Here is a 22,823-nt window from a genome sequence, read left to right as displayed (position 1 = left end):
AAAAAAAAAAAAAAAAAAAGCAGCACCTAAAATTAAAGAAGAAGTATTAAACAGATGAGGGTATGAAGAATAGCAAAAGGAAAGATACCAAGAACACTCCTATCATTTTCTTTGTTCAAAATAATACATCGAATATCCAAGAAGCCAGCATTTCCAGTTCTCAGACAGCTCATCAGGTCTACAGAGGATAAACTAAGCTACTCACTGTTTCTGTCATGCACCAGGGTCAGGCTGCAATGTCTTTCCCTTATATGACTATTATCTCAGTATCCTTTCTTTCCCCATCTCAGCTCATCCAAATTCTACCAGTATGTTCAAAATTCAGTTAAATGTTAACATTTCAAGCATACTTTCCAGTTCCCTTTCAGGTGGAAACAATCTTTTCTTTTCCGGTACTCAGAAAATACTTAACTTGTGCCTTTCTTATGGCACTTAATACTTCTGTAACTGGTTCTCAACACAGGCTATATATGATATTAAAGCACTCCAGGTGATTAAAAAAACAAAAACAAACCCCTGCCCTACCTCAGACCAATTACACCAGAATCTCTGGGAGTAGAACCCTGTAGTATTCTTAAAAAGTTTGCCAGGTCATTAAAATGGACAGCCCAGAGGTGAGAGCCCCTACCTTAGCTATGCCTTACTGATACTACTCGAGTTATCTTTATATCTGTAAATGGAGTCACATACATGTATAATTAAATTTTTAGCTCCAGAATTTTTAAAAATTAAATTTTTGTATCCTGTGTGAACATAGTAAATATGAACTAACAGTTTATCCAAGAATCAAATATTCCCATTCCCTAGCTAGTATTTTCAGTTTAGCTTAAAATATGGGATTTAGCTATATCTACAATTATGTAAAATCTGTAGATGCTCCCATTTAGAGACAGAATATTTAAAAAAAAACATGGTGAGTGTTTCGGTTTTTGGCTATAAACAAAGCACACGGCTTACCTCTCTAACATCCACCATCCACCCTCCATCAACAAACAACAAGACGTTATACATTTTCTCCTTCACATCAGCAGTTAGGGCATCCAAATGCCCTTTCCAAATACCAAAATCCATCTGCAAAACAAACACAAGGCAGACATATAATGTATAAAACCCAATAAATAATGTATTTGTAAAGTACAGACAGGAACATACATATAGAACATCATAAAGAGTTGACGTTTCAGTCTGCCAAATACAAAAATAAGTATTAACAGACTGCAGTTAAATAAAATGCTAAAATGTTAACTTTGTAAATGAATGTTCATATCACCTGAAGGCATTTTTCATGTTTGGTTAATTACCTACAGAAAAGTAACTAAACAGATTGTGTCGGCCGGGCGCGGTGGCTCAAGCCTGTAATCCCAGCACTTTGGGAGGCCGAGACGGGCAGATCACGAGATCAGGAGATCGAGACCATCCTGGCTAACACTGTGAAACCCCATCTCTACTAAAAAATACCAAAAACTAGCTGGGCGAGGTGGCAGGCGCCTGTAGTCCCAGCTACTCAGGAGGCTGAGGCAGGAGAATGGCCTAAACCCGGGAGGTGGAGCTTGCAGTGAGCTGAGATCCCGCCACTGCACTCCAGCCCAGGCGACACAGCAAGACTCCGTCTCAAAAAAAAAAAAAAAAAAAAACAAAAACAGATTGTGTCTTCCAAAGCAGGACATTAACAGGAAGATTACCTGTTATGATAGAAAGATAGTGCTGAAGAAATGATCCATTTAAATATACAACATACATTTATAAGATACAATAGGCACATCCCAGATCCATATTTAACTTACTTCATATTTCTTTTCTTTGTGTTCATGAGCCACTTTCTCAGTAAAAGTTGGTTGAGGTATCAAAGTAGGTTTTTGTGGAACTGAATTCATATGCTTAAACCACTCATTAAAGGTTTCATGGGCTTCCTAAAATGTAAAATAAAAAACCAAAATATAAAATAACAAAAGTTTTCACTTTTATCATTTCTCCAAAATTTTTAACATTTGATTCTTAGAAATAATTTTGCAGCATCAAGAAATAAAACTGTTCAATATGTATTTTTTTGCCTCCAAAAATTCCTATCATGAATAAATGTTTTGTCAAGTGACAAACAAGGTATATATATTGTGTTTTCTGGCATATGCTCCAATATCAGCACCCTGACTGTATATGTATCTTGACATTTATTGCTCTGTAACATAGGCATGTGTACTTGTCTTCTTAACTAGCCTATTAGTTTTTAGAGGGCAAGGATAGGGTGCTATCCACAGATTTGGCCCTACTACCTAACCCACTATCATTACGTAATTATTTATTGAATAAATTTTTTTTTTGTTTTTGAGACAGGACCTTGCTCTGTCACCCAGGCTGGAGTGCATGATCTAATGAAGATAAGGCATGATCTCCGCTCACTGCAGCCTCAACTCCCTGGGCTCATGTGATCCTCCCACCTCGGCCTCTCAAGTAGCTGGGACTACAAGTACATGCTACCATGCCTGGCTAATTTCGTTTTTATTTTTTTGTAGAGATGGGGGAGTCTCACTGTGTTGCTCAGGCCAGTCTTGAACTCCCAGGCTCAAGCGATCCTCTTGCCTTGGCATCCAAAGTGTTGGGATTATAGGCGTGAGACACCGCATCTGGCCTTGAATGAATTTTGTATGAGTATGTTGCTATTTTAGTCATAACAAACCTACAGCATCTTGCTTTTTCTCAGTTATTGATAAAAGCAGAAATTTAAAGCTGAGACATGCATTCACAAAATCTTAAGAAAACATAACTTCCAGACATCATAGACACTATCTACCATGTGAGATGCTCTTGGTTGGTTAGCATCGATTAGAGAATCATGCTAATGAAGACAAGGTCATGATGTCAGTCCCCTTGTGGATGAGTCAGCACTATAGTCACAAGAGAGGTAAGATGAACCAACACTACTTCTAGAAAAAAGTTCAAACTCTGAGAGTGAATCCGAAAAATCACCATGAAGATAGGCACATTTGCGGCTTTCTTTACAGTCTCACCAAATAAGCTCTGATGCACAAATGTTCTCTGATAGCATTATCATCTTCAGCAGGAAGTGGACTTTCCATTCCTTGTTCCTCCCACTGATTATAGATTTCTGCTATAGAATCCTGAGGAATTTTCACAAATACTTCTTTTGCAGCTTCGTGCTTTTTTGATGCTGTGAAAAAAGATACACAATTTTGAATACCCGTGGACTTCCCTGTAATGGTTTCTAAAGGAGTCAAATCACTGGTTTACAAATTTTACAGTGATCTATATCTATTTCAGGGCCCAAAGCACTCTGTTAAAAGTCTTGGTGATCTTTCTACCTGACAGACTGGCTTTTTCCTATCTCAATGTGATACTATCACAAAAGGATACACCAAATGCAGTTACTTTTACATACTTCTATGTCTTGAAGCAATTCATTTTTCAAAGTCTGATAGCCTTGAGATTATTTGCAAAATTGATGAAGACAATGAAAATTCACCGTTAAAATGTTTTATTTCATAATACCAAGTTTGATAAAGAGTGGCTGGTTTTTCCCTCCCCATGGAAGGATCAAAAACAACTCCCCCAAATTCAAAAATACATGAACTTGAATAAAAACGTTTTAAAAAAGAATAAAAAGTCTGGGTGTGGTGGCTCATGCCTATAATCCCAGCACTTCAGGAGGCCAAGCTGGGAGGATTGCTTCAAGGCCAGGAGTTCGAGACCTGCCTAGGCAACACAGTGAGAACCCATCTCTAGAAAAAAATTTTTAAAAATTAGGTGGGTGTGGTGGCAGGTGCCCGTAGTCCCAGCTACTTAGGAGGCTGAGGTAGAAAGAAGAATGGCGCCCAGGAGTTTGAAGCTGCATAAAAATATAGCATACCCAAGAATTTTCTCATAATTGCATTGCCTTGTTTCAGTGCTTCTGCCCTCTGCGCTGGGTCAAATACCAACCAGTCAATTACATCAATTTTTAAACGATCCTCCTATTTATGAAAGGGGAAAAAAAGAAAAAGGAACATCAGGGTTTTTTTTTTAAAGATATTCTACAAATTAGTAGAATTAACTTACACCTATACTTCCAGTAAACATCATTTTCCCTCAAGTTATACAAAATTATGAAAGCATCTAACTTTCCTTAGTGTATTTTCATATTTAACAGCTCTCTATTAAATTATAGAAAATACTGCTGGGCATGCTGGCTCACACCTGTAATCCTAGCACTTTGGGAGGCCAAGGAGAGTGGATCCCTTGAGCTCATGAGTTTGAGACCAGCCTGGGTAACATGGCAAAACCCCTTCACTACAAGGAATACAAAAAATTAGCTGGGCATGGTGGCACATGCCTGTAATCCCAGCTACTCGGGAGACCAAGGGAGGGTGGCTTGAGCCTAGAAGGCAAAGGTTGCAGTGAGCAGAGATAGCTCCACTGCACTCCAGCCTTGGTAATAGAGCTAGCCTTGTTGTCTCAAAAAAATAAAAATAAAAATAAATTATAGAAAAAACTTACTGGATTATTAATCTGGAATTATATATTGTATGCCTCACCAATTTAGCCATGTGATTCCTTTAAATGCTACTCTAAGATAGTTTTCTTAGATATAATTTTCTATTTCTTTCTGAAAATATGAGTAAGCAAGCTACATAAGTTAGTGATTCAATCAAGTATTTAAAATAACCTGATGAGCAACAAGCCAAAGCTGAGATTTTTTTCTATTAAGAAGCTCCTTTAACATACTACTATAAGTAATCCTTTATGTAAGACTTTAAATTTAAAAGGTCTGGGCTGACAAAGAAACATTCTTAAAAAAGAAAAACTAATGTACTACTTCTTTTACAAAGGGAGAAGTTCAGCAAGGAATAACATAAAAGATTATTAGAAGTTACACAACACCTCTGCCCCCCCATCCCAAATTACCTCAGTAGTGCCAGTATCTAGGGCTGGGGCCAGGTCATGATGACTAAATTCACCATTATCTTTCTTTCGAATATTCTCAACTACAGTTTTTGTTATTGTTGCAACATCCAAATCTAAATAATTTTTTGAAGCAACAAAAAACAGAGATTAATAATTGATAGTAATATTTTCTAAATAGTCATAATGATTCAGTAAATTTGGAACAATAATTCCTTAAAATATGTAAAATATGAAAGATATTTATACAAAAGAAAATGCCAAAATTAAAAGATATTTTACATATGAGTTACAGCATAAGTAACTTTAGTCCTAAAACAAAAATTCCCTGAAAATTTTATTCCTTTTTTCCCCTCAACAGAAATAAGATTTAAAACTAGAAGGATAAATGTTACTACAGCCAAAATGAATATTTGCCTACAAAGGCCAAAAGAGAAACTTTTCAACCATTTTTACCTGCTTCTTTAGCCAACTCCAGGCAATGGTGGCGCTGTTCAAATTCTGTAACACTTTCCAAAAATAATGCATACTGGGCAACAGCTAAGTCTTGAGGCAAATGACAGGTATAAAATGCTATGAGATTTGTATGTTTCTCTCTTATTAAAAGCTAAAAAATAGAAAAAGATCAAAGTATGTCATAATAAAATAAAACGTTTACTTCAAAATTTCAAATGTATTCAGGAAAGGTTCATACAGATGTGGATTTGTGTTGCTAACAGAATAATTTTATTTTATATTTATTTATTTGTTTGAGACAGGTTCTCACTCTGTCACCCAGGCTGGGGTATAGTGGCATGATCATGGCTCACTGCAACCTGTCTCCTGGGCTCAGGTGATCCTCCCACCTCAGCCTCCCGAGTAGGTGGGACTACAGGTGCATGCCACCACGCCCTGCTAATTTTTTGTATTTTTTTAGTAGAGACAGCTTTTCACTATGCTGCCCAGGCTGGTCTCAAACTCCTGGGCTCAAGTGATCTGCCAACCTTGGCCTCCTAAAGTACTGGGATTACAGGTATGGGCCCCTGTGTCCAGCCTAGAATAATTTTAAATTCCAAAAAGTGAGTACAGTTGGCTCTTAAACAGCATAAGTTTGAACTGTGTGGGTCCACTTATAAGTGGATTTTTTCCAATAAATATATTGGAAAACTGGCTGGGTATGGTGGCTCACGCCTATAATTCCAGTACTTTGGGAGGCTGAGGCAGAAGTATCACTTAAGACCAGGCCTGGTAGCTCCTACCTGTAATCCCAGCACTTTGGGAGGTTGAGGCAGGCGGATCACCTAAGGCCAGGAGTTCGAGACTAGCCTGGCCAACAAGATGAAACCCTGTCTCTACTAAAAATACAAAAATTAGCCAGGCATGGTGGCACATGCCTGTAATCTCAGCTACTCAGGAGGCTGAGGCAGGAGAATCACTTGAACCTGGGAGGTGGGTTGCAGTGAGCTGAGATCATGCCACTGCACTCCACATTCCAGTCTGGGTGACAGTGAGACTCTCTCTCTCAAAAAAAAGGTAGTATCGGCCGGGCGCGGTGGCTCAAGCCTGTAATCCCAGCACTTTGGGAGGCCGAGACGGGCGGATCACGAGGTCAGGAGATCGAGACCATCCTGGCGAACACGGTGAAACCCCGTCTCTACTAAAAAAATACAAAAAACTAGCCGGGCGAGGTGGCGGGCGCCTGTAGTCCCAGCTACTCGGAGGCTGAGGCAGGAGAATGGCGTGAACCCGGGAGGCGGAGCTTGCAGTGAGCTGAGATCCGGCCACAGTACTCCATCCCGGGCTACAGAGTGAGACTCTGCCTCAAAAAAAAAAAAAAAAAAAGGTAGTATCACCTGAGGCCAGGAGTTTGAGATTAGCCTGGCCAACATAGTGAGACCCAGTCTCTACAAAGAAAAATAAAAAATAAGTTTGCTGGCCATGGTGGCAGCATGTGTCTATAATACCAGCTACTTGGGAGGCTGAGGGGAGAAGACTGTTTGAGCCCACGAGTCTGAGGTTACAATAGGCTATGACCTAGCCAGTCAACTCTAGCCTGGGTGACAGAACAATATCCTATCTCTAAGTAAATAAATACATTAATTTAAATATATATATTAGAACATTTTTTGGAGATTTGTGATAATTTGAAAAAAATTCACACTTGAACCTGAGAGGCGGAGGGTACAGTGAGCTAAGATTGCGCCATTGCACTCCAGCCTGGGCGAGAGAGTGAGACTCCGTTTCCAAAAAAAAAGAAAAAAGACTCATAAACAAATTAATAGCCTAGAAATACTGAGTAAATTAAGAAAAAGCTAGGTAGGCCGGGTGAGGTGGCTCACACCTGTAATCCCAGCACTTTGGAAGGCCGAGGCTGGCGGATCACCTGAGGTCAGGAGTTTGAGACCAGTCTGGCCAACATGGTGAAACCCTGTCCCTACTAAAAATACAAAATTAGCCAGGCGTGGTGGTGCACGCCTGTAATACCAGCTACTTGGAAGGCTAGGCCAGAGAATCGCTTGACCCCTGGGAGGCAGAGGTTGCAGTGACAGTGAGCCAAGATCATGCCACTGCACTCCAGCTTGGGCATCAAAGTGAGACTCCATCTCAAAAAAAAAAAAAAAAAACCCACAAAAAACAAAACAAAACAAAACAAAAACAAAAAAAACTAGGTATGTCATAAATTCATTATATGTAGATTCTGGTTTACTTTATCACTTACTACTATAAAATATATATGAATCTATTATAAAAAGTTAAAATTTATCAAAACATACATACACATTTGCAGACCATACATTGTGGTCTAGAGAAATGTAAACAAGCAAACATGCCGTACTAAATCATAACTGCATAAAACTAACTGTAGTAGGTACTATACTACTGTAATAATTTTATAGCTACTTCCTGCCACTACTGGGGTGAGTTCAAGTGCTGCGAGTATCCATTTAAAATGCCATGTGATGCTAATCATCTCTGAAGAGCAGCTGGTCTCTTCAGTTGCACACTGCAATAAAAAGTAATCTTTCCCAGGTCTCCTATTTTTTTAGTGCAATACTATAAACCCTTAATAACACCATGGGAGCCATACAAAGTGCCAGTACTGATACTGGAAGTTCTCCCAAGAAGCAGAGAAAAGTCATGAGATTACAAGAAAAAGGTGAATTGCTTGATATACTGTAGATTGAGGTCTGTAACTGTGGTTGTCCATTTCAAACAGACAATTCATCTTGTAAACAGACAACATAAACTTACAGTATTAACAGGTACAGTATAGTACTATAAATGTAGTTTCTCTTCCTTATGATTTTTATTATTTATTCTTTTTTTAACAGGCCAGGTGTGGTGGTTCATGCCTGTAATCCCAGCACTTTGGGAGACCGAGGAGGGTGGATCATGAGGTCAGACGTTCAAGATCAGCCTGGCCAACATAATGAAACCCCATCTCTACTAAAAATACAATTAGCCAGGCATGGTGGCGGACGCCTTTAATCCCAGATACTCAGGAGGCTGAGGCAGGAGAATCACTTGAACCTGGGAGGTAGAGGCTGCAGTGAGCCAAGATCGTGCCATTGCACTCCAGCCCGGTTGACAGTGTGACACTCTGTCTCAAAAAAAAAAAAAAAAAGACAGGTTTTCACTGTTGCCCAGGCAAGTCTCGAACTCCTAGAATCAAGTGATCCACCCACCTCGGCTTCCCAAAGTGCTGGGATTACAGGCACAAGCCACCATGCCCGGCCTGATTGGTTTTTTTTTTTTTGAGATGTTCTCACTCTGTCACCCAGCTGGAGGGCAGTGTTGAGATCATAGCTCACTGCAACCTCCAACTCCTGGGCTCACTCAATCTTCCTGCCTCAGCCTCCCGAGTAGCTGGGTTTACAGATATGAACCACTGTGCCTGGCTAATTTTAAAGCATTTTTTGTAGTAGAGAGAGGGGTCTCCCTATGTTGCCCAGGCTGATCTCAAACTTCTGGACTCAAGCAATCCTCCTGCCTCGGCCTCCCAAAGTGTTGAGATTACAGGTATAAGCCACCTCTCCGAGCCCCTTATGATTTTCTTAGTAATGTTTTCTTTTCTCTAGCTTACATTATTGTAATAATACAGTACATTTCAGCTTTGAACAACATGGGATTGAACTGTGCAGGTCCACTTATGCACAAATTTTTTTCAACTCAACTTAGAAAATATAGTATTATCTGGATGTGAAATCTGCAAATATGGAAGGCAGATTTTTCATATATGCAGGTTCTGCAGGGCCAACTGTGGGACATGAGTATACAAAGATTTTGTTATATGTGGGGGTCCTGGAGCCAATCCCCCAAGTATACTGAGGGGATGACTGTATATAATACATGTAATATACAAAATGTGCTAATTGTGTGTTTATGTTATTGGTATGATTTCTGGTCAGCAGTAGGGTATCAGTAGTTAAGTTTTTGGGGAGTCAAAAGTTATAGTGAATTTTTTATTGTGCAGGGCGGGTGGGTTGTTTTCCTAATCCCTACATTGTTCAAAGGTCAACTGTGCTGATAATTAAAAGACCACTTATGGATTCTGATGCTTTCTTACCATTGAGAATTAAAATAGTATCATTCTGAGTTTTGTTTTCATTAAAATAGTAAAAAACAATCAGGTTGTAGGTTCTCAAAGTTTACCTGTATGTATGTCTTTAAAACTTCAATAGAAACTTCTTCCTTTGTAGGAAAAAAAGACATAATTATAAATACAACTGCTTATATGAAAGAGTAATAGAATTTTTAATACAAATTCCACTATTAAATAATTCAGTAATTGTAATGTTTACCACTGAGCAGTAAGTATACACCAAGCTAAGTGCTTACCAAAATTCATCTACTGCCTGATTTAACCTTATCATAACTCTTTTTGGGTAGTTACTATTATTGTTCACATTTTACAGAGGATGAAATTAAGACAAGGGAAGTTTTATTTACCCAGAGTTACACAGATAGAAGCTGCTGAATAAGGGTATAAACTCAGGACTCTTACTCCAAAGCCCAAGCTTTCAACTACTTTATCATTCACTTTCTACATGTACTCTGACCAAAATATTATCTTTCTTTTTAGAAAAAAAGCAACAAAACAACAACCAACAAAGTTTTAAAATCTCACATAGAACTCACTTTGTTTAGTTAGCTTAGCTGGTTGATTTAAAGCTGGGTACAGACAAGAACAAAATTATGAATCTATTAAAAACCAGTTAGCCAACAGCATTCTGTGGCCACAGACTAGAACCCTAAAGGGCCACTCTCAGTGAGTTATCATTGAGTGACTATACAAGACTATATAAGACTTTTGATTCCTTATCACCATTTCTAGAAAACAATAACAAAAAAAGTAGTGTTTTCTTGACAATAGGTATATAGCATCAACATTACAGAGAAGAAGAAATCGTTCATTTTTATATACCTTGGTCTGTAGTCCCAGAGTACGGAAAAACAAAATGAGGTGAGTCATAAAGCGAAGGAGGTGTCCAGGCAGATTGTTTCTGCTTTTGGAAAGCCATTTGCTAAACTCATCCATCAAACCTACAAGCCATCAAAGTGAAGATTCAACGATAGGAATAAAATCAAAAGAAAAAAATAAACATTACCAAGAATATTTACTTCACTCCTACAGTGCTTTAAAGTCACTGTCTCATAATTAATAGCCATGATATAACTCTACACCCTCTTAAACAGAGTCTGGGTTCAATCCAAACTTTATTTTATAAAAACCAAATGAAAGGTCACCTCTGACATAAAGTAAATAGTTGCATTCAAATAGGTTAATATTTAGCAAGATTAAAAGATATGGTAAGTCATATGCATTGTTTGGATAACTTTAAAAAATTACTACAAGACAATGAAGAACTCATAAAGAGTAAAATAAAACTGGCTGGGTGCAGTCGCTCATGTCTGTAATACAATGTCTATAACATATAGCACTTTGGGAGGCCAAGGAGGGCAGATCACCTGAGGTCAGGAGTTGGAGACCAGCCTGGCCAACATGGTGAAACCCCGTTTCTACTAAAAATACAAAAATTAGCCAGGCATAGCAGTGCACACCTGTAACCCCGGCTACTCAGGAGGCTGAGACTGGAGGATCTTGTGAACCCAAGAGACAGAGGTTGCAGTGAGCTGATATTGCGCTACTGCACTCCAGTCTGGGTGACAGAGTGAGACTTTGTCTCAAAAAAACAAAACAAAACAAAAAAAACACAAAGTAAAATAAAACCATATCTTACCATCAGTGTCTCCCAGGATAAGAAACTTTTGAACTATATGATAATGTTCTTGATTCTCTTCCAGAACTCTCTGAAAAAAAAGTTTTTAATTTTCCATAAATCTTCCCAGTGGTCATTCTGTAGTATATATTCATTGTTAAACTAAAAATGTTAGAACTTTTGAAGGAACATATAGAAAGAAAAAGCTGGAAATGAAGGGCCTTAGAAAGATCAAAACAAAATAAAACATGGAAAGGATACTGCCTTTGGAATATACTCATAGCTTACAAATCCAGAACTGAAAAGCATCTTTGAAAGTAGAGACCTATGTTATAACAATTTAATCTCTCAATGGTATTAAACTTTTGTTCTTATATTTTATTCCTATTTACCTTGGCACTACACATGGTGGACCAGAAAGGAAGAACTCATGTGATCTAAGCAAAAAAAACTATTAAGATTTCTTTCAACATGAGCAGCAGTACTTGAAAGTATTCTTTGAGTATTCTCTTCTGTACATAGCACCAAGGGTGAAAAAAGACAAAATAGTGATCAGGTACAGAGTAGAGAAAACCTTTTCTAACTTATTTGCAGCTTGATATTTTTGAAGAATATAGTTCATTTTTTGTTGTCAAACATATTTCAATTTTTATTTAGTTGGCTGTCTAAATTTTCTTTCAGCATTTATTCATTTTTACATTCAAACCTTTGCTCTATCTGTAATTTATTTTAGTTACATGGCATGAGGTAGGATCTAGCTTTGTTTTCTTTGGATGGAAATCCAATTATGCCAGCACCATTTATTTAAATAAACTACCCCTTTCCCTCTGAAATGAAAGGTCACCTCTGACATCTGTTAAGTTGTCATATCTACTTGGATCTAGTTTGGACTTTGTGTTCCACTCATCTATTTATTTTCATGTCAGTTCTATACTGTTTTGTTGTATCTTCATATTAAGTTTTATTATTGAGTAAGGCAAGTACCCTCTATTTTTTTTCCTTTTGAGTGTGATTTTTTGTTTGTTTGTTTGTTTTTGAGACAGAGTCTCACTCTGTTGCCCAGGCTGGAGTGCAGTGGTGCAATCACGGCTCACTGCAGCCTCTACTTCTCTGGGTTCAGGTGATCCTCCCACCTCAGCCTCCTGAGAAGCTAGGACTACAGAAGCATGCCACCACACCTGGCTAATTTTTAAAATTCTTTTGTAGAGATGGGTTTTGCCATGTTGTCCAGGTTGGTCTTGAACTCCTGAGCTCAAGTGATCCTCCTGCTTCAGCCTCCAAAACTGCTGGGATTAGAGGTGTGAGTCATCAAACCCAGCCTATTGCTCTTTTTCAAAATGCTCTTGCCATTCTCAATTATTCTTTTACTTGACAATTTTCTGTCCAGAAGTAATACCCCACAGCATTAGGTTTTTACGCTAATTCTGGAATGAGTGACATTTATATTAAAGGCTCTCATCCAGGAACATGATATATCTATTTATTTATGTCTTATTTTATGTCCTTTAGTAAGATTCTATAGTTTTTTAAATGAAGGGCTTGAAACCCTAGATTAATTTTTTATTCCTAGATCTCTTTAGTTTTGGTCACTCATTTAAATAGAACTTTTGGGGAGGGGGTACTAAATCCTTTTCTAAATAGTTATAACAAGTAAGAAAGACTGACTTAAAAAAAAAAACTTTGTCTTGTATCTAGCTACTTTAACAAATTCTCTTATTAATTCTAGTAACTTACTGAGATTTAAGTTTCTAGACTAATATTTTTATCATATGTAAATGTTCTTCCCTTCTAGTATTTATATCTGTTCCTTAATTTTCTTGTTTTATTTCATTAGCTAGAATCTCCAAAATAATAGACTGGTAATAAATACTTGACAGAAAAAGCATTAATTTCCTTACTATATCAAGTGCTCCCATATAATAATAAGAAAAATATAAAACTCCAAAGAAAAATAGCTAAAAGATATGAACAAAAAATTCGCAAATGGTCAATAAACATAAGGAAACATGCTCAGCCTTATGAACAGACAAGAAAATGTGAGTAGAATAGCAAGATTACTTCCCACCTATTCTGATGGACTGGCAAAACATAAAAAGTGTGACATTTAAGGCTGATGAGAATGTATAATTCAATAAATTACTTGTGGAAGTATGAATTAACTGCCACAACCAGGTAATACATTATTTTTCCATTTCAATTTTCTTTTTCTTTCTTTCTTTTTTTTTTTTTTTTGAGACAGAGTCTCGCTCTGTCACCCAGGCTGGAGTGCAGTGGCCGGTTCTCAGCTCACTGCAAGCTCCGCCTCCCGGGTTTATGCCATTCTCCTGCCTCAGCCTCCGAGTAGCTGGGACTACAGGCGCCCGCCACCTCGCCCGGCTAGTTTTTTGTATTTTTTAGTAGAGACGGGGTTTCACCGTGTTAGCCAGGATGGTCTCAATCTCCTGACCTCGTGATCCGCCCGTCTCGGCCTCCCAAAGTGCTGGGATTACAGGCTTGAGCCACCGCGCCCGGCCTCTTTTTTTTTTTTTGAGACAGAGTTTCACTCTTGCTGCCCAGGCTGGAGTGCAATGTTGCGATCTTGGCTCACTGCAACCTCCACCTCCTGGGTTCAAGCGATTCTCCTGCCTCAGGCTCCCAAGTAGCTGGGATTACAGGCATGCGGCATCCATTTCAAAATGTTTCTTTACCTACCTACCTACCTATTTAATTTTTCTTTTTTCTTTGAGACAGGACCTTGCTCTGTTGCCCAGGCTGAAGTGCAGTAGTGCAATGAGAGCTCACCGAAGCCATGACCTCCTGGGCTCCCATGCAGTAGTATAATCACAGCTCACTGAAGCCATGATCCTCCCACTTCAGCCTCTGGAGGAACTAGGACTACAAGTGGGTGCACCACCATACCCAGCTAATTTTTGTTTTAGAGACGAAGTTTTGCTATGCTGCCCAGGCTGGTCTAAACTCCTGGCTTCAAGTGATCCTCCCATCTTGGCCTCCCAAGTGCTGGGATTACAGACGTGAGCCACCAGACCTGGCCTTTTTATTTATTTTTATTGTATATATTTTTAAGGTATCAAACGTGCTGTCTTCAGATAATTCATTCAGAAACACTGTATATACGTATATACAATGTATAAAGCATATACTTATTTATACTCCTTAACCCAGTAACCCTGCTTTCAGGAAACTTATCCCAAAGAAATAGAAGAACTAGTAGCTAAGTACACACACACGTAAGTTCATTACAGCACTAGAAATAATCTAAATATTACCCAAAGGGGAATGATTGAAATAAATCATACATTATTCTAAAGAACATTATTTATTAAGAAGAATAAGGTTAAGTGAAAATGAATAAACTAACTTGGAGATTATCATTAAATGAAAAAAAAAATCAAGCTATAGAGTAATATATGTAGTACAGTGTGAAAAACACAAAAATCAAAATTCTAAATTGGAATATCTATGTTATTTACACATAGTTGTAAGATCATGGAGAGAAATATAGAAGGATACATATCAGCATGTTTTATCATCTCAGGGGAATAACCATAAAGGGGTAGATATTACTATAAAGGTTTTATTTATACATTCTTAAATTATTTTACTGTTACAAGTACATACAATATTACTACAGTTGTTTAAGCATTTTTAAAATAATATAATTTTTAGAAAATATTAGATTTTAAGATCTAGGAAAATAAAGTCTTAATAATTTTCCATAATGTGTTTTAAATTTTAAAAAAGGAATAAATATAGCTTATGTGCATATACGTAGATGAAATTAATCCTAAACAAAAAACTAAAAATGATGTATCATTTATGTAACTGAGTTTCTTCCTTTCAAAGAATGATTCTTATTTTAATAGGTGAGAAAAAGGGAGAAAGTTCCACCTTTTTCCTTTCAGCTACAGTGCACAACAGAATAACACTGTTTCCTATTCCAGATGTCTAACATATTCCTATTAACATTTACCTTTTTATCTGTAGCTTGAAGTTCCTCAAAAACCTTTTCTAAGGTCCAGCTTCAAAAGAAACAACGGGAAAAGAATAATATTAATAATATGAAAAAGGGCTGTAAAATGAAACATCAAAGAGCATGCTACAAATCACCATAACTCAAAACAATCCAACAAACAAACTCACTTTGCTTCCACATATTCTCTAGGGAGTTCTTCAGTTTCATCCAGAGTTGCTACTGATGTCTGGATCTCCTGTTCTACCAGACTGTCCACCATCACCCGGAAGTAGGCCCAAACTGTGTCTTCCCAGGTGTCACAGACAGGAAGCAGCTTTTTCCCCATTACAAAACAGAAACATATAGACATATTCAACAGAAAAGAAAGGAAAAGCAATTACATCCAATGATACAGACTATAAAATCACTTTATAATGATATAAAACATGGCGGATTTAAAAAAAAATCATGCCAAATAAGCTTTCCCCCGCCAACTACATCTTGTAAGATGTTTGAACTGTTCAGATTTTTTCATACTGTTAACAACATGTTTTCCAGGCTGATATGACATTTCAACTGATTAGTGTAGTATCCCTAAAGATAGCTATAATATGTAGGGAGTAGTGGACTGTGAGAAACACATGCATATGTAAGACAACCCAAGGACTCACTGTGCCTTTCTGGCACATTTCTGCATACAGCTATGAATATTTTAAGTCATCAATAAATGTGTGTTGGAGTTAAATTTACAATTCTTAGTTAAAAACTGAAATCTGATTTCATTCATTAAAACACCATGTATGTTATGGGATACATCAAATTAAGCACAACGAGTCATGATCTCATTCATGATTATCTCTATCATTGTTACACTTAAGTATGTACATACATACTTAAGCATATACACTTAAGTTTATATTTGTTATATACAATTGTTAGAATATTTTATGTATTTAATTTTATTCCACAGAAAAAATTTAAACATTAAAACAGATTGCATACCTGCTTAAGATTCCCACTTAAAGCTGCATAAATTGCTCTCTCGTATCTATTAAAAAGCTCCTAAAACACAATGAATATAAACAAATTTGAAATACTGTTTTTCTTAGTATGTCAATTTTCCTCATAATGTGGAGTCTTGCAATCTCTTCTAGACTGAACCTATTCACTTGACAGTTTTTAAACTTTAGTGAAAGATCTAGTGGGGTAGTAACAAGGAACAACTTCAGTGTGATGAAATAATCAATGCTGAGATCTGGAGAAAAAAAGTAAAACATTTAAATGCCAAATATCGGGTGAAAGCAGATCCAACTCTAGTGGATGCTTTGAATATTTAAAATCAAATTTTATTCCAGATACAACCCATACAGTTATTTTCTCCTAGAATGTTTCTCAATACCTGATACTCTCTGATATTGACCTGATACTCTCTGATATTGACCTATGTACAACATCAAAACAAGGCATGCATTAGTTTGCATCTAATTCCTATGCAGAACTAACTAATTCCTCATTTTACTTTTGGTATTTCCAGTTTTCTTATCATCCAAACAAGAGACTTCAGAGACTCTTACTGCATAACTGAGTCCACCTCTGCCTTGTTTCTTCTAATCACTTCTCCTACCAGTGTCTCTTCCTTCCTTTCCATTCCCATCAATACCATCCTAGGTCAGACCCTTATGACTTAGTGTCCAAATAATTCTGACAGGCTCCTAATTACTTTCTCAGCCTTTTGTCCATCTAATTTTAAGTATATTTTGCCATTGCCATGCTGATCTTCTCAAAAACACTACTGCTATCTGCGCTAGAGCTTCTACCACCCTGACATCCAATTCCACAAGCAAACTTTGGGCCTTTTTCAAGGTAAAGTGCCTTATTTATTGTAGTATTTATGTATTTTTTAATCTGTTTGACAGATGTAAAACTGTGCTACCATTTTTATTAACTTTTTATTACTTTACGTATCACTAATGAAGTTTTTGAGTATTTTTCTCTTAACTCCATTTTCCTGTAAGTCCTGTGGGGTTTTCGTACAATGCTGCACATTGTGGTGACTTTGAATATCTATGTCATGTTACAACAGAACTGACAGTATTTCCTTTATGAGCATTCTACTCCAACCTGGTAGACCTACCTTACTTTGAGTTTCCCAATCTATGTATCCTACCTAGAATTTCTTCCTCTTGTTTTTCATTCCCAAATCGCAAATCCTACTAAGTTTTAAAAGTTCAATTCAACTCTTTCCTTAGGGAAGCCAGCTTTAAGCTTTAGTCCAGTACTTTTTCTCTAAATTCATTTGGTACCTCCTTTACATTTCTGCCTTATATCAATGTTTAATTCTTAGTACACAGTGTTTTAATAATTCTGATAAGTTGTTAAGCCTATTCCTCAGTTTAATTGGAAGTTCTTTGAAAACCAGTTTTACACTACTTTCAACGTTTCATAGCCCCTGAATAGGCTTTCAATTAATTGAGTTAAAAACAGTATCACTGAATATTTTATTTATCTTACATCTTCTGCCATCCTCCAGCAACTTATTTTCCAAATGCGTCTATATGGATTCCCTTCAACAGGTTCTAATTCTGTTCCTATAAGACAGTAAAAGAAAATTTCTGGTTTAAAATGAAACCTTATTACAATCCTTTCTAAAAAGAGAAGCTATAGTTCACAAAGATTGGCATTTAGAGCGAAATGCCTTTGTCCTCAATTGTCAAAATAAAATCTACTAAAATACCTCCATTAACATTAGGGTCATGGTACAGTTTCCAGCCTTCAAGTGTTGCAGCTCTCCATGCTTGACCACAGCGTTTACAGAGTCGTTGTGCCTTAAGAAACAAGAAAAAGCAGTCAGTCCAATAACCTGGGTGCTTTATAGTAAAGTATAACCAATATATGACAAGCTTAGATAATGGAACAAATGTTACAAGGGATGGATGTAGGTAGTTAATAATGGTATTCTGGCCGGGTGCGGTGGCTCATGTCTGTAATCCCAACACTTCGGGAGGCCAAGGTAAGTGCATTACCTGAGGTCAGGAGTTCCAGGTCAGCCTGGCCAACATGGTGAAACCCCGTCTCTACTGAAAATAGAAAAACTAGCCTGGCGTAGTGGCGGGCACCTGTAATCCCAGCTACTCGGGAGGCTGAGGCAGGAGCATCACTTGAACCCAGGAGGCAGAGGTTGCAGTGAGCCAAGATTGTGCCACTGCATTCCAGCTTGGGTGACAGAGTGAGACCCTGTCTCAAAAAATAAATAAATAAATAAATAAATAATGGTATTCTATTTTTAAAACATATGCATGTCTTTCTGTGGCCTCTGCCTTTATTTTTCTTTCTTTTTAAAAATTTTTTGCAGAGATAGAGTCTCATTATATTGCCCAGGTTGGTCTCGAACTTCTGGACTGAAGGGATCCCCCCCCACCTCAACCTCCCAACGTGTTGGGATTACAGGTGTGAGCCACCATACCTGGCCCTGTTTTTATTTCTAAAAAATCCCTTTTCTATTTGACTTTAGGCTTAACAATAGGTTCCCACTGCACTCACTGGCATTTAATTCTGCTAGAAACAAATGGGGTTAAAGAGATTGATGACTTCTGATTTATGAAAAACTACTACAAAAACAGTCTCTAATGACAAGGCTGTTACTGCTCATTTACTCCACTGATGATACTGCATGTTCAACTTGACCAATAAGTCAGTAAGTAAATGTGTTTATATACCAGTAAGGTAAATATATGTTTGTTGTTTCATCATCCCTTTAGGGAATCACCTTTTCCCCATTCTTAGCTCCTATGTTTTGGATAGGCCTGATCCCATTCCAGAACTCTAAGGTTAGGGATGTGAGCTATAGCAAGATTCACCATCAGGACTCTTGCTGGAGATACTGGGAAAGAAAATATACTCCTTTTACTGAGATTGCTAGCTGGTAGGAGGATGTAAGCTTGGAGCTTCTCATATCCATCTCTGATAAAACATGGGGAGTAGCTTCCTGGGAATGAAGGCACAGAGAGAAGGGTAGAGCTATGGGTCTTGGAAATAGACAGTATCCTAGTGATATCTTTGGAGTCCCTGGATCCTGCTGAAAGCCAGCTATACCTTCTATACTTACCACTTTCATGAGTCAATGAATTCTCCTCTTGTAAGCATAAAGTAACTTAGGTTGGCTTTCTATCACTTGAACCCAGAAAGCCTGATTAATACAACCAGTTAAAGAATATCATACCCCTAACATCATTCTGAACTTGCAACCTTTAAAATCTATGAGAGTTATGTAGGAATTAACATGGAAAAATGTTTTGATAGGGTATCTTAAAAAAGCAGGATAAAAACTCAATATATAATATTGAAAACATTATGCTAAGTGAAATAAGATAGTCACAAAAGCACATTGTATGATTCCACCTATACATCATAGAGACAGTAAGTAGATTAGAGGTTACAGGGGCTGAGGGAAGAAGAGAATGAGGTGTTACTGCATATAATGGTTACAGTTTGTATTTGGGTTGATGAAAAAGTTTTAGAAACAGACAGTGGTGATGGTTTCCCAATACTGTTAATGTAATGAATGCCACTGAACTGCACACTTAAATGATTAAAATGGCAAATTTTGTTATATAATTCATAATACAATTATACACTTAAATGATTAAAATGGCAAATTTTGTTATATAATTCAATATATATTATACAATTCACAACATGAATGGTGTCACTTGAAATGGGTGAATTATATGGTATGTAAATTTAATCTCAAATTACTATTAAAAAAGAGGGAAAAAACTTGAATGTATACTATGACTTCAACTATCTTAAAAAGGAAGACAAAAGAAAAAGTGCTATAATTAAAAACAAAAAGCTCACTATCTGTGGTTTTTATAAAGCTAGTGAGACCTTGAGAATTTCTGTTTTTTGAGCCTTCAATAATATGACTGTATTTTTGTTTTTTAAAATAAATCCCATGGCTGGGTGCGGTGGCTCACACCTGTAATCCTAGCACTTTGGGAGGCTGAGGTAGGCGGATTGCCTGAGCTCAGGAGTTTGAGACCAGCCTGGGCAACACGGTGAAAACCCGTCTTTACTAAAATGCAAAAAATTAGTAGCCGGGCGTGGAGGCGTGTGCCTGTAGTCCCAGCTACTCAGGAGGCTGAGGCAGGAGAATTGCTTGAACCCGGGAGGCGGAGGTTGCAGTGAACCGAGATCACGCCACTGCACTCCAGCCTGGGCGACAGAGCGAGACTCCGTCTCTACAATAAATAAGTAAGTAAATAAATAAATAAATAAATAAAATAAATCCCTCATTTACTATAGCAATTTCTAGTATCTTGCACACTGTCTAGCAGAGTGGCTGGGATTTATATATTTTCTGAATAAACAAATACATGGTATCAACTTTTTTAATTTAAAATATTTTAATAATAGAGACAGGGTCTTGCTATGGTGCCCAGGCTAGTCTTAAACTCCTGGCATCAAGTGATCTTCCTGCCGTGGTCTCCCAAAAATACTGAAATTACAGGCATGAGTCATTGTGCCTGGCCAACTTCTTTTCTTAATAAAAACAGTAAGAATGATGCTTAATAAACCAAGGTTTATTACTGTAAGAAATCATTACTGTAAGAAATTACATAAGAAATTAATATATGCTTATGGTTGATAACTTTCTAGAGAACAAACAACACTTTGAACTAACATAGGATCTATCTAAAGACCACTGCAAAAAGTACTGTAAACCAAGTACAACATAATACTGAAGACTGAAACTCCTACACATCACACTATCTCACCTAAAGAGCCATCTGGTAAACTGTCCAATTAGATACTTATCATTCTACATATAAGATATTAACTATCACACACATTTTTAAAAGGTAAGGTTAAAAGTAAGAAGTTTGAGATCCACTGTAGCCTTCAAGTGCCTAAACAGTATCACCTAGAATTAGGGTTGGGTTTATTCTAAACTCTGAAAAGTCAGCATTAGAAATAATGATGATTGGGTCAGGTGCAGTGGCTCATGCCTGCAATCCCAGCACTTTGGAAGGCCAATGCAGGAAGATCACTTGAGCCCAGGTGTTCATGATCAGCCTGGACCAACAGAGTGAGACTCTGTCTCTACAAAAAATAAAAAAGTTAGCTGGGCATAGTGGCATGTACCTGTAGTCCCAGTTACTCAGGAGGCTGAGGCAGGGCTTGAGCCTGGGAGGTAAGGACTGCAGTGGGCCGTGATTATGTCACTGCATTCCAGTCTAGGTGACAGTGAGATCCCATCTCAAAAAAAAAAAAAGAAAGAAAGAAAAAAAATTAATGGAGATTGGGCCAGGTGCAGTGTCTCATGCCTATAATCCCAACACTTGTTAAGGTCAAGGCAGGAGGATCACTTAAGGCCTGAAGTTCCAGATGAGGCTGGGCAACATGGCAATACATGGTCTCAAACAAAACAAAAACAAAAACAAAAATCCCAAACCGAACAAAAAAATACATAATGGGGATATACTTAGAGTATGCAGTGCAATATGGGGAAGAAAAGTATGACTTGTTATAAATAATTTTCTATTAATTAGAGTTGTACAAACTCATTACATTGTTTTCACAAGTTAAGTGTGCCTTATCACTGGAAATGTTCGAACAGGAAGTTAGATCTAGAAATACGACGATTGGAATTACTACATTAAGAAGGCATACTAGGCAACCACAAAAATCTCTTCCAACTCAGAGTCTATGACTTTTTGAAATTAGACAAGAAGGGTATACATGACTGACCTCTTCTGTCATTCCAGCACGGATTAGCGTGAAGAGATATTTGAGTAATCTAACTTCATCTTCTCTATCCAGATCATCAAGTGGCATTTTCTGTCTTATGGGAGCATCAGGATCCTGTAAGAAAAAAAAAGTCATCATCAACCATAAATCCTTTATACTTACATATATTTTACACGTCATCAAGAGATGATAAACCTATCCTGAATTTATATACAAATAAATTCATTTTTTCTTTTTTCTTTTCCGAGACGGAGTCTTGTTCTGTCACCCAGGCTGGAGTGCAGTGGCATGATCTCAGCACACCACAACCTCCACTACCCAGGTTCAAGCAATTCTCCTGCCTCAGCCTCCCGAGTAGCTGGGATTACATGTGCACGCCACCACACCCAGCTAATTTTTGTCTTTTCTGTATAGACGGGGTTTCACCATGTTGGCCAGGTTGGTCTCAAACTCCTGACCTCATGATCTGCGCACCCTGGCCACCCAAAGTGCTGGGATTATAGGTCTGAACCACTGCGCCTGGCTGAAACAAATTCAGTTTCAATTTAGCTAAGTAACAAAGGGAATGAAATTGTCACAAGATTACAAGCGTTCCAAATAGCCACACAGTTGTCTGCTTCCCCACTTAAAACATACTCAGTTGGCCCACAAAGGGCATGCCTCAGTCAGGCAAGGCAGAAATACTACTAGCCTATCCTAGCCCAGGTTACACTAGGAGATGACTTGAGTTTCACTCTGTTATAGCAGCTACATGGTCAAGTCTAAACAGAATTAGACCTAGACGGAACATGAACACAAAGCAAAAAACCTTCTGTTCTGTGACTACAAAGTGTTTACCTGGTACTTTTTGAGAATGTGTGGGAAGAGGGCCCATTAAGACCTATTTTCGGATTAATGCCATATAAAACACACCAATGCCTAATAAAAAAAATTTAAAAGCCGAGACGGGCGGATCACGAGGTCAGGAGATCGAGACCATCCTGGCTAACACGGTGAAACCCCATCTCTACTAAAAAAAAAAATACAAA

The 22,823-nt window shown here is 37.6% G+C and overlaps 1 protein-coding gene across 1 annotated transcript in view; it reads right to left on the bottom strand.

Annotated features, from left to right (window-relative positions):
- The window catches only part of NUP107 (nucleoporin 107kDa), a 28,440-nt gene extending 6,365 nt beyond the window's left edge, over window positions 1-22,075 (bottom strand). The window contains exons 1-15 of the mRNA XM_011929282.1: window positions 21,796-22,075; window positions 17,780-17,870; window positions 17,557-17,633; window positions 16,048-16,107; window positions 15,234-15,379; window positions 15,064-15,112; window positions 11,115-11,184; window positions 10,298-10,416; window positions 9,526-9,564; window positions 5,350-5,500; window positions 4,897-5,009; window positions 3,863-3,965; window positions 3,006-3,166; window positions 1,785-1,910; window positions 958-1,071 (exon numbers count right to left, since the gene is read on the bottom strand). Coding sequence (XP_011784672.1) covers window positions 958-1,071; window positions 1,785-1,910; window positions 3,006-3,166; window positions 3,863-3,965; window positions 4,897-5,009; window positions 5,350-5,500; window positions 9,526-9,564; window positions 10,298-10,416; window positions 11,115-11,184; window positions 15,064-15,112; window positions 15,234-15,379; window positions 16,048-16,107; window positions 17,557-17,633; window positions 17,780-17,870; window positions 21,796-21,975 — 1,599 coding nt within the window. The 5' untranslated portion in view covers window positions 21,976-22,075. The remainder of the gene's footprint in view (window positions 1-957; window positions 1,072-1,784; window positions 1,911-3,005; window positions 3,167-3,862; window positions 3,966-4,896; window positions 5,010-5,349; window positions 5,501-9,525; window positions 9,565-10,297; window positions 10,417-11,114; window positions 11,185-15,063; window positions 15,113-15,233; window positions 15,380-16,047; window positions 16,108-17,556; window positions 17,634-17,779; window positions 17,871-21,795) is intronic.
- Window positions 22,076-22,823: the final 748 nt, after the last annotated feature.

Source organism: Colobus angolensis, unplaced genomic scaffold (genome assembly GCF_000951035.1).
Source record: "Colobus angolensis palliatus isolate OR3802 unplaced genomic scaffold, Cang.pa_1.0 Scaffold80, whole genome shotgun sequence".
In the NCBI taxonomy this organism is placed as follows: domain Eukaryota; kingdom Metazoa; phylum Chordata; class Mammalia; order Primates; family Cercopithecidae; genus Colobus; species Colobus angolensis.
Note: the sequence above shows the minus strand (reverse complement) of the source record. Positions and strands in the feature narration are given on the sequence as shown.